Raw genomic sequence first — 12,666 nt, 5'->3', positions numbered from 1 at the left:
ATACGATACAGTATTGAAATTAAGGTTTGGGATCTTTTGAACAGAGATTAGACACGCACAAAACCATACTATAGAAAAATAAAGCAATGCTGTACCTTGGAGTTAAGCTTGACAAGGTCATATCTCCTTTCAGAAAGGTTGAATACCTGCAGAAAACAAAGGACTAAATTGGTCAATAAATTTAGCAAAGTGATAATATTTTACTAGCATTTGTAAAGCTTAAAAGTGGCCAATGGTTCAATTGAAAAGACCATTGAATATAATGTGGTAATTTGATAGACAACTCAAAATATTTCTTATTTCTGAACCATCTGTGCACTGGTTTATTCATCAAAACATTACTTTTTGCCATTTATGCCAGACAATTCTAACTCAACGGAAACTGCTATTAACTTAAAGATTATTCGTAACCATAAGAATTCTGGTTTAATCCATTATTTTCTGTATGATGTTTACCATAGACATTCTATAAAAACACAATGTGGAGAGTCATCTATTATTATTTTACAATTCTCCAAATATTTTGACTAATTATACTTTGAATCAGATAGCTCAGACAAGGCCTTTCAGCCCATCAAGCCTGCACCAACTAAACTACTCTAAATTTGCCCGAGTCTCAGTTTCCAGCACTTGCTCATAGCTGTGAATGTTATGACATTTCAAATGCTCATCCAAATGCTTTTTAAAGGTTGTGAGTTTTCCTGTCTCAACTATCCTCACAGGCAATGCATTCTAGATTCCCACCACTCTCTAAAAATGTTTTTCCTCAAATGACCCCAAAACCTCCTCCCTATCACCTTAAAATATGCCCCCTTGTTATTAACCCTTCAACTAAGTCAAACAGTTGCTTTCTATTCACTTTGTCCATGCCCCTTATAATGTTATTCACCTCAATCAGGTCTCCTCTCAATCTTCTCTGCTCCACAGAAAACAACTTGTGCTTATCCACGCTCTATTCGCAGCTGCAATGCTCCACCCCAGGCAACATCCTGATGAATCTTCTCTGCACCCATTCCAATGCATTCACCCCCTCCCTATAATGGGGTGACCAGAACTTCACATATTACTCCAACAATGGCCTAACCAAATTCCTGTACAGCTTCAACATAACCTTCTAGCTCTTATAATCTATGCCATGGCTAACATAAAGGCAAATGTCCCATCTGCCTTGTTAATATCCGATTAACCTGTCCTGCCGCGTTCAAGAATCTGAGGACAAACACCCCAAGATCCCTTTGTTCTCTGAGTTTCTTAGTGTCCGACTTCTAGACACTCCCTTTCAAATAGTATTCCATAAAATGTGAGCTCTTTCAAATGAGATAGCAGCCAAAGCACATAAATACACACATTTTGTTGGGTTGGAGGTCACTTATTACAGAGCAGGATTTCAAATGGCAACTGAGAACTCATCCCAAGAAGACAGTCCCTTCCAAATCTCAATGGCAATCTCTTTCTCGCCCCAGTGCAACTAATTTGCTTTTACTGTAGAGGCATCATAGCAGATACTGCTCATCTCAAGTAGTTTTCCAGTTTCTTTTAAACTCCAAACATTCTCCTTCTGTTACTTCACATTCTCAGAGCACTGAAATGAAGATCCATAGTTCAGTCTCTTACTTGAACTCATCCTTTCCCAAGCATCATAACTGAGAGTCTATTTAGCTTCCATTGTCTTTCACTGCTCATCCAGTCCTCAGGATATCAGATCCCAAGTTTACTCTCACCTGCTCATTACTGTATCATTTGAATCACATTATGGCCGGGCTGGGTGACGTGCTGGCTAAAAAATATAATTTTATTTTGAAAACTAAAGTGCAAGTGTGCCATTGGTCGATTTGGTATTTGACCATATGTGTCACAGAGCATAGCAACTTGGCAATGGAAACTATCTCAAATCATCACCTAAAGGTGTACCAGGCACCACAGATACTGGAGTCTCCAATGCAACAAATGTCACACATGCCAACTCAAATAGAAAATAGTGATTTGTGTTGACTGAAGCTGTTACTTTTATTACAGCTGACTGGAACCATCATTATTTTTCAGGGATTTTAATTACTCAATTACCAATTTCTTTGAATTTGAGAGTTTGAACATTCCAATAAAATAGATATTTTATGTCAAACACAGTGTACTTTAATTTAGGTTGTTGCTGAAGTGAGCAAACTTTGACAGCTGCATTCTATTAGTGCCTTTTCACTGGGGCTGTTTTCCTGGAGTGTCGGAAGCTGAGGGGTGACCGTATAGAGGTTTACAAAATTATGAGGGGTATGGATATGGTAAATACACAAAGTCTTCTCCCTGGGATCGGGGAGTCCAGAACTAGAGGGATTCGGTTTAGCCTGAGAGGGGAAACATATAAGGGGCAACTTTTTCCATGCAGAGGGTGGTACATGTATGGAATGAGCTGCCAGAGGATGTGGAGGAGGCTAGTACAATTGCAACATTTAAGAGGCATTTGGATGGGTATATGAATAGGAAGGGTTTGGAGGGATATGGGCTGGGTGCTGGCAGGTGAGACTAGATTGAGTTGGGATATCTGGTCGGCGTGGACAGGTTGGACCGGAAGGTCTGTTTCCATGCTGTACATCTCTATGACTCTAAACAGGAAGCCAATTAGAAAACAAATAAGCCGTACAGGACTGTCACGACAAAACACTAGGCAAGTTGTGTTAATCATGTAGTATTAGCACTTCACAATTTTTAAAAGGCAAGTAAATGAGTTGCTCTGCAAAAAGCATCCATTTTAACGATGAACTTCATATTGTAGCTGCAATGTTGTAAAGTATCCTGATGCAGTAGGTACACACTGCAATTTGAAACAAATATTTTTGTTTATGCACAATGATGTGTGTGTGTAAAACATATACACAATAATGAAGCTGCAACATACTATAGTTGTCAGTGTCTGTGCACATGGCAAAACTAACTTGCACATTAACGAGAAAATACAAGTTTACTATAACACATTATAATATTAATACAGGTGTAAAATATTCAATGGAAGTAACCAACCACTGAGTATTTGCAAAGTGAACAGCCATGGGTAATGTCGAGAGGACAAGGACTTCAACTGAAATTGCGAACTTTAAATCTGAATGTGCATATTCCAAACTGATAGATTTTTTTAAAAAACCTGTACATCAAGACGATGGTCAGTTACAGAATCAGCATGTGTGATGAAGAAGATTGCTGCAACATCATGTCAGCCAAATAGGGTGAATCATGTTATACACAAAAGTCAACCCCCTTTCTGAGCTCATCTGAAGTGCCGCTGATTATACTGACAAGAACATCTCAAGTTCAATTCCTAATCTGTGCAGAAATAGTTGTTCTCAGTAAGGGCAAGTATTTAATAAGTGCTCCTTGGCTCAATAGAGAAGAAAGAATTGATTGGCTCTCTAGCAATTCTGTTGCACAGTGCTTGTATGTGAATACTGGTTGAAGACAAAATAAAATTACCGTTGTTCTTTCATGGCTGAATAGTTAGAGAAAACTATTTTAACAGAAAATAGAAATGTGAACGATAAATAATAGGTGAAATTAGAAATGGTATCTGTTGTATGTGCATCCTACCTTTACAAGAGTTCACATTTAAAAACTTCATGTGCTCTGTGTATACAACGTTGCAATTATACCTGGTTACTAGTCTATGCTATCAGTCTGCATGCAGCAAACACAGAAATCAATTGGGTTGTTGTAATGACTGCTTCATAACTAATGAAGTGTTTTACTGTGTTAAATAAATAAACCAATCATGTGAATCAAATCCTGACAAGTTACTGGTCATTAATATGACAACATCTGTATCCAGAAATAGGCTTTCCAAAAGAAAGGTTTTCTGTTCAATTCCAGGCAACTGTGCATTCTCAAAAAAAAAGCGCTATTTAGTGCCAATATCTACACCATGTAAACTCAGAACTGTAACAGCCCATAAGGGGGCCATTTAGGTCATCATGTATGCACAGTTACCGTGTTCTCAAATATGAGTTTTGTAAAAGCAATTACAGTTTATACAAGGAAATATCAGGATGAGAAAAGACTGTTTTAATCTTCTAGCTTATTGTCGTGTGGACCATGGTTGGAGGAACTACTGATATTTGTTTCCAGCCTAATTGAGTGAGCTTTGAAGAGATCACCACTGGATGGAATGTTAATTGGCTTGCAATACTTTAGAGTAATAGGGAAGTGAATACAAGTCTTTGGCATGCCATTTGATAATTATTTGCAAGGTGATTTTGAAGGGACAGGATAGTATCTCTTGCACGTTTTATGTTAAAAGCTTTAAATGATAAAACATGATTAGTTTAGAGGTGGAATTCAACTTAAGTAACAAATCAAGTAAATCCAGCAACATCATAGTTAAAAACAATATATGTATAAAACATGCATCAGACTAACTTTCAAAACAGCATTAGAGAAGGACTAGAAAAGGCCTTTAAACCATTTAGGCCTTCATGATTCTAAACCTCCCAGTTGAAAATCAAATGACCTTACTATTTTCATTTCTACAACTGTCCAAACTGGACCACTAGTTAAGTGCAGCAAACATACTAAACTTTCCTGTTCTGGCCCATGGGACTGCTTCATCACATGTCTTCAGTACAGCTTAGAAGGATGATCTGAATTTTGCAGCTATTTAAGAATTTAAAATTCTCACCCTGAAACTAAACCCCACCTCCCTGGCATGATGCAAACTGTGTTGAGCATCAGGATCAAAATGTCATATTTGTTTTTAGCAATAGGCTTTTTTCTCAATATCCCGAGCGTCCAAACCCTGGCTTGGGATGTTACAACATGATGGATGCTTTGAACGACTGTCAGAATGGATACTGAAACAAAAGCAAAAGATGACAGATGTTGGACACCTGAGAGGAAAACGGAGTGCTGGAGAAACACAGCAGCTCTGACAGCATCTCTGACTCAAACGTTAACTGCGCTTCTCTCCTCACAGATGCTACCAGATCTTCTGAGTTTCTCCAGCACTTTCTGTTAGACTGTAAACTAATGTTATTCAGGTCAGCACATCTATGTAGTCTAGAGAAATAGATTCTGTTTTGCCTGAGAAACTTTTTATTAACTTTTTGTTTCTGCTTTTTAGAACTTCTTTCATAATTACTCTGCTTAAGGTAAATGAATAGATTTTTCTAATCATTATTACTAGTTTCATAATTCATAATAATTTAGAATATTATATCGTATTCAATTCACATGGAAATTATTAAGAGTCAAAGGAATTTCTTCACAAATAGTGCTGCACAAAGAACTGATAAGATGGCAAATTCAGTTCATGATTCCCTACATGACAAATCTTGGTAACAGCCTTTGGGAAAATATTCAGAGATCATGCACTTCTCCAGAAGAAGAAAGGGAAATCAGAATCTATTCATCAGTTTTTTTTCTGTAATCACTATGCTTGGGGGCTGAGTGTGTTACGTGTTGTCTAACTTGTCACTTCCACAGCCCAAGGAAATCCAGCCTACCACACTCCAATCCATTTGTTCTGAGCTGACTGCCAAGCTTGCTGGCCTCATGCAGCCTTCAAAGACCAACAGATACTGAGCTTCACAGACCATTAGCTGTGTTCTACTTCCCAGGGGATTCAATGGTGAGATGTTAAGTGTTTGTTTTTCTTTTCATCGGGGTGAGTATTAATGGATTGGGGATGTCAGGAACAAGGGCAGAGGGGTAGCCTTTAGAGGCCATGCCTTTGCCCCATCCTCTTGTTGGGCCGTAGGGCCGGTTTCCACACTGTATGGAATCTAATCTAGTATATTCTTTTGATTACTCCAGATCAAGACTATTGGAGGCACCAACTGGAGCTAATAACTGAGGCAATGGGCGAGTGGCATTGTCACAAGACTATTCATCCAGAGACCCCAGAAATGACCAAGACATGAGCTCAAATCCTACCATGACAGATTTGGATTCAATGAAAATTCCATAATTAAGAGTCTAATGATGACCATGAAACTGATGCCAACTTGTCGGAAAAATCCATCTGCTTCACTAATGCCATTTAGGAAAGGAAATCTGCCATCCTTACCTGGTCTGGCCTACATGTCACTCCAGACCCACAGCAATGTGGTTGGCTCTTAACTACCGTCTGGGTAGTAAATGCTTGCCTAACCAGTGACACCCACATTCTGAGAGTGAATAAAAAAAAACCCAAACATGGCAGTCAGATTGCCCTGTTTACCCAGCTGGCAAATCATCCACCTTTCTCACCTACTGGAAAGTTGTATAATCAGGGATATACTTTCAAACCCCTGAAAGAGTTGCTAGATGAACACTTAAGGGCCTGGCAGCTCACCAAATCCACCAATGGAACTTCTTGTCAAAAATCTAAACAGTGAGATGGCAAGAAGGGCCAACACATCAATAATTCCCCTCCTTGCTACCTCCAGAGAAGGCACAATTCTGTCACGAGTGTCTAGTTTGAGGAGAATAAACCAATTCCCATTTACAATGCCAACTACACACATCAATATTCTCTCCTTCAGTATACCTGCTAACTGACTTGGAAATACATCATCATTCCTTCAGTGCCATTGGGTCAAGATTCTGGAATTCCTTTTCGAATGGCATTGTGGGTATACCTACACTAAACAGACTGCAGTGGTTCAAGGCAGCAGCTCACCAAAACCTCTTCACTAGCAACTAAAGGATGTGCAATAAATGGTGGCCCAGCCTGCAGTGCTCACATCCATGTGAGAATTTTTAAAACTCTCCTGAAACCTTCATCTATGGTCTTTATGATGTCCAAATGTGCCGACTTTAAAGCATTGCTGACAGGTCATTTGTTCCAATGTCAATTGCGACTAAGTTGGTAACTCTCATCTCTGAACTAGAAATTCTGAGTTCAAGTCTGACACCAGAGACCTGAACTCAAAATGTAAGACAACATTCCAAGCTGCTACGTATTTGGAGGTGCTGTCTTTCAGATGACACATTAAACTGGAGTCCCATCTTTCTTCTCACATGGCCAGAAAAGATCCCATGGAATCCTTACAAAGGAGAGTTGAGGAGCTCACCCAGTACCATGCCTATATTCATTATCTAGAGCTCCAAACATATTGTCTGGCCAACATAACACTGCTGTTTGTGGGAGTTACTCGACACAAAGTACTGCACATCCTTCTTTGAAACTAATTGGCCTTCAAAAAATAAATTATTGGCTGTAAATTTCAGTCTGACATCCCAAGGTTGAAAAGCATTGCAGATAGCCCCACCTCCAACTGGTTGCAATTCCCAATGTTTCAACACAAGGTAAATTACCGAAGAGCACCAGTGGATACCCTCCTAATGTCAGTGCCAAGATTGTGTCTGGAATTCCAGCTCTCCACTTTCAAAGCATTCAACATTTTGAAGCTTAACGAGGTTTGAGAGTTATCAGTCTTGGTTTAGTCAAGCATCCACAACTCTGAGATTGTGTGCAAGCTTTGATGTTCTCAAACCCAAACTGAGTGACCAGCCAGCAAAGTAGAAATACACAAATGAATCTGGATTACTAGTCTGGGTTAAATCTTTTGAACTCTTTTGTGACAAAAGAAGATAAAAAGTTTTCCTTTTCTAATTAATCAAAACTGGCAGGGTTGTGGTCAGAGAAACAAAGGTTATCTGTCAAATGGATTGATTTAATTCACAATATTTGTGAGGGAAAAAGACAGAATGATGAGAAGTTTCCTTCCTGGTGGAATGGGCCACATTTCTCATCTGTAGCACTCACTAGGCAATCCACAGAAACATAAACTAAACAGATCCTTTTGATCGACACACAAGTGCACTTCAAAAACATACAGCCCGGGAGAAGCAAAACCCTATTTCACAGCAGTACTTGAATTTATGCTTAAATTCACTCACCTTAACTTAACAGAAAATATCAGAATTTTATATCAGCATGCAATTCATGCCTGCACTTCCTAGTATCACGTGTTTGACAATTATTTTCTTCCACGTTTGCATGGTTCATTGCCCGGTCCATACTTATAATAGGTTGTACTGACGCAATCTGATTGTACATAGCTCCCATAGATCGTACAGAAAAGCATGAAATTACTTTGCCTTCAATTTAAATATCTATAGCCAAAAATAAGATTTAAGCAAAACAAAATATGTACAATTCATAAGTGGAAGAAAGATAAACACAAACACACAGAAATATTTTCTGATTTCATCTACGTTTTAAGACCAAACAATGTTGAAAGCAAAATAATTATCTCAAAGAAATTGGGGGACAATTTTCTGAATCCATGCAGTATACAAAATAAGGTAAATGAGCTTATGGTGCAGATCGAAATCGGCAGGTATGATGTGGTGGGTATCACAGAGACATGGGTGCAAGGGGATCAAGACCAGGAGATAAATATCCAAGGATATACATCCCATTGAAAAGACAGGCAGGTGGGCAGAGGGGGTGGGGTTTGCCTTGTTAGTAAGAAAATGGGATGAAATTGATAGTAATAAACAAAGGAGAGTCAGGTGATGTAGAATCTGTGTGGGTAGAGTTGAGGAACCGCAAAAGGCAAAAAAAAATAATGGGAGTTATGTACAGGCCTCCACATGGTAATCAGGATTTGGAGCATAAGATACACCAAGAGATAGAAAAACTTGTAAGAAAGGCAAAGTTAGAGTGATCATGGGGACTTTCAGTATGCAGGCAGACTGGGAAGATCAGGTTGGTAATGGATCGCAAGTAAAGGAGTTTGTGGAATGTCTATGAGATGGCTTTTCGGAGCAGCTTGTCATGGAGCCAACTATGGAACAGGCAACACTGGATCTAGTGTTGTACAATGAGGCAGATTTAATAAGGGAGCTGAAGATAAAGGAACCCTTAGAAAGCAGTGAAAATAACAGAATAGAATTTATTCTGCAATTTGAGCAGGAGAAGGTAGAATCAGATATAATGATGCTACAGTTAAATAAAGGCAACTTTAGAGGCATGAGCTGACCAGAACCGACAGGGAGAGGAGTCAAGTAGGAAAGACAGTGAAACAGCAATGGCAGGAGTTTCATAGAATCCTCACAGTGTGGAAACAGGCCATTTTGCCCAACAAGACCACACTGACACACTGAAGAGCATCAAACCCAGACCCACTCCCCGAAACATTACTCTACATTTGCCCCTTACTAATACACCTAACTTATACATCACTGAACACTATGGGCAATTTAGAATGGCCAATTCACCCTAACCTGCACATCTTTTGGAATGGAGGAGGAAACTGGAGCACCCAGAAGAAACCCACGCAGACAGGGGACAATGTGCAAACTCCACACAGATATTCTCCAGAGGCTAGAATTGAACTCAGGTCCCTGGCGCTGTGAGGCAGCAGTGCTAACCACTGAGCCACCATGCCACCCTCTAACATAACAGCTTCCTGTGTGGGACCTTATCACAGGCTTTTGGAAATCTTGATAGACAACATCCATCAAGTTGTCTATCCAAGTTTCTGGGAGCAATTCAGGAGACACACCAAAAATTCAGCCCGAGGAAAAAGAAGCATACTAAAGGGAGGATGAGGTAACCATGGCTGACCAGGGAAGCCAGGGACAGTGTAAAAGGAAAAGAGAAACCAAATAATGTGGCAAAGGGCAGTGGGAAACCAGAGAATTGCCAGGCTTATAAAGACCAATGGATGACAATGAAGAAAGAAATGAGGGAGAAGATTAAATATGGGGGTAAGTTAACCAGTAACATTAGGAAAGATTGCAAGGGTTTCTTTAGATATATAAATGGTAAAAGTGAACATGGGCCACCAGGAAATGATGCTGGAGAATTAGTAATGGGGAACAAAGAAATGGCTGAATACTTTGAATGAGTACTTTGCATCAGTCTTCATGGTGGAAGATGAGAATAATTTCCCAAACATTCAAGACAATCAGGGGGCAGAAATGAGTACGGTGGCCATGACCAAGAAGAAGGTGCAAAAAAAGCTGAAAAGTCTGAAAGTGGATAAACCACCTGGACCAGATGGACTACACCCAAGAGCTCTGAAGGTGATAGCTGAAGAGATAGTGGAGGCATTAGTAGTGATCTTTCAAGTAACACGGGAGTCAGGGAGGGTCACAGAGGACTGGAAAATCACTAATGTTATTTCTCATGTTTAAGAAGGGAGTAAGGCAAAAGATGAGAAATCATGGGCCGATTAGCCTGACCTCATTCGTTGGTAAGAAATGGATAGTGAGTCGGATAGGACGAAAGTAGGTGGCTATGCTGGCTCGAAAAATTGGGTGACAGAATTGGAACAGAAATGCAGAGAACCCTTCTTTTTCAACAACTTCCATCCCGATCTAAACAAACCCATCTAATTTACAAATGCCAACCTTAACCCATCTGATCTGTATGTGATTCTAGATCCACAACAATCTGGGTGACTTTTAAATGCCCTCTGAAATGGTCTAGCAAAACACACAGTTATATCAGCCTTCAAATGGATGGATAAGAGCAAAGAAACCAGATGGACTACCTGACATCACCAAGGCCCCGGAAAAGATATAGCAGCAAATCTTGCGCAGTCCATACTAACATCTAGGAGATTACACCAAATTTAGGAGAGCTATCCTACAGGCTAGTCAAAGAAACAACCTAACAATCATTCTAATGGAATCATACCTGACATACAATGACCCAGAGACTATCGTCACCATTCCTAAGAATCTCCTGTCCCACTGACAGTAGCCAACCCACCAGGGGCAGCAGTACAGTTGTCCTGTGGGTCCACAACATTCAGTCCTGATGCCACGAAGTTTCAGTGTGTTAGGCATGGTTTACTAGAGCAGTACTGGAGAGTGCACTATTTCTGATCTAGTACTATGTATAAAAAGGGTGAACTAATAATCTGCTTGCAATAGAACATTTGGGGGTGACTGGCCATAACTTTACATCACATTTCAAAAAGACGTAGTTCAATGTTAAATTTGAACAAAAGAAATCATTAAGTTATGAACAGCAAGTTGTTTGGAGTCTTACTTGGACATACCTGGAGCACTGCACAAAGTTTTGATCCCCTTAGATTAGGGTAGATATTACTGCAATGAAGGGAGTGCAATAAAGCGACACTAGATTATTCCCGGAATGGTGGGGATTGCCCTCTGAAGGGAGACTGAAAAAATGGGGGCTGTAGTCTCAACATTTCAAAGCACGAGGGGTGATTTCATTAAAACGTAGGATATACTGAAAGGGATCAATAGACTAGATACAGGTAAGATTTTCCCCCCTGTTTGGGGAGTCCAAAACCAGGGGATATAATTCAAAAATAAGGGGAAGTCACATTGGACTGAACAGAGGAAAATAATTTATATTCAGAGCACTGTGAATCTCTGAATTTTCTATCCCAGAAGGCTGTGGAAGCCGAATCATTGCGTACATTTAAACACTGACAGATTTTTAAATACCAATGACTGAAAGGGATTTTGGAATAGGATGGAAGAAGGACATTGATATAAATGATCAGCCGTGATCATATTGAATGGCAGAATAGGCTTTATAAACTGAATGGCCTTGTCTTGCTTCTATCTTCATACGAATATAACCTTCAAAAGTGGCTCTCTCTCTGACTTAATTGAATCTGTGTAAAGTCACTTAAAACTAAAAAAAAAAATTCCTGCTGATTTAGAATTAATCCACTCACAGATTTCACTTAAAACCAGCATTTCACTAGTTATGGGAGTGTGCACCTCCTTTTGATAAGCCACTCCACAACTTTTTCAATTTTCCACACTTCGTGTGCATCAATGCTGATCCTTTCTGCAGACTCTGGCTTTTGCAGTTATCAATTTTCTTCAGAAAGAGAGTTTGGTCCCGTTTTAATGACCACCCCATCAAAGGTTGATAATATCAATATACCATCTCTCCCAGAAAGGAGAAACTTCTATAAAGTCAAAATATCAGAATAAAAGTCAAAGAATGTTCTCGCAAAGCAACACTTTGTGCAAATCCATGACAAAAAAAATTGTAGATTCTGGTGGTAAACATAAATTCTACAAGAGAGATGGTTTGCACCTTAATAGGTTAGGGATCAGCATTCTGGCAGGCAGGTTTGCTAAGGCAACACAGCTATGTTTAAACTAAGTAGCAGGAGGGAGGGGACAAACTGGATGTTTAAGAAGGAAATTGAAGGGAAAGTTAGAACAAGAGAAGTCAAGAAAGACAACTGTATCAATGAGGCAGAAAACTCAGAAAGGGATCATGCTGTAAGGTTGAGTGAAATAGGAGTTGATGGGAAGGGTGAGGGCAGTAACAAATTAAAAATACTATATATGAATGCACGAAGCATTAGAAATAAGATGGATGAGCTTGAGGCTCTTGGAAATTGGCAGATATGATATTGTGAGGATAACTGAGACGTGGCTTCAAGTGGACAGGGCCTGGGAAAGGAATATTCAAGGCTACACGTGCTATTGTAAGGACAGACTGACAGGCAGAGGGGGTGGGGTGGCCATGTTGGTAAGGGATGATATTCAGTCCCTCGTACGGGGGGACCTTGAATCAGGGATTGTGGAGTCAGTGTGGATAGAGCTGAGAAATACTAAGGGTAAAAAGACCCTCTTGGGAGTTATCTACAGGCCCCCAAACAGTAGTCTGGATGTCGAATGTAAGTTAAATCAGGAGCTGAAATTGGCCTGTCGCAAAGATGTTACTACAGTTGTTATGGGGGATTTTAACAT

At 39.8% G+C, this 12,666-nt stretch overlaps 1 protein-coding gene across 5 annotated transcripts in view; it reads right to left on the bottom strand.

The window, feature by feature from the left end:
* Positions 1-12,666, bottom strand: part of LOC122549908 (tensin-3-like) — a 434,491-nt gene that overhangs the window by 141,369 nt on the left and 280,456 nt on the right. For all 5 annotated transcript variants that reach the window (XM_043690124.1, XM_043690125.1, XM_043690128.1 and 2 more), the window contains one exon: positions 96-146. In XM_043690124.1, coding sequence (XP_043546059.1) covers positions 96-146 — 51 coding nt within the window. The remainder of the gene's footprint in view (positions 1-95; positions 147-12,666) is intronic.

The sequence above is a fragment of the Chiloscyllium plagiosum genome, chromosome 5 (genome assembly GCF_004010195.1).
Source record: "Chiloscyllium plagiosum isolate BGI_BamShark_2017 chromosome 5, ASM401019v2, whole genome shotgun sequence".
NCBI lineage: Eukaryota > Metazoa > Chordata > Chondrichthyes > Orectolobiformes > Hemiscylliidae > Chiloscyllium > Chiloscyllium plagiosum.
Note: the sequence above shows the minus strand (reverse complement) of the source record. Positions and strands in the feature narration are given on the sequence as shown.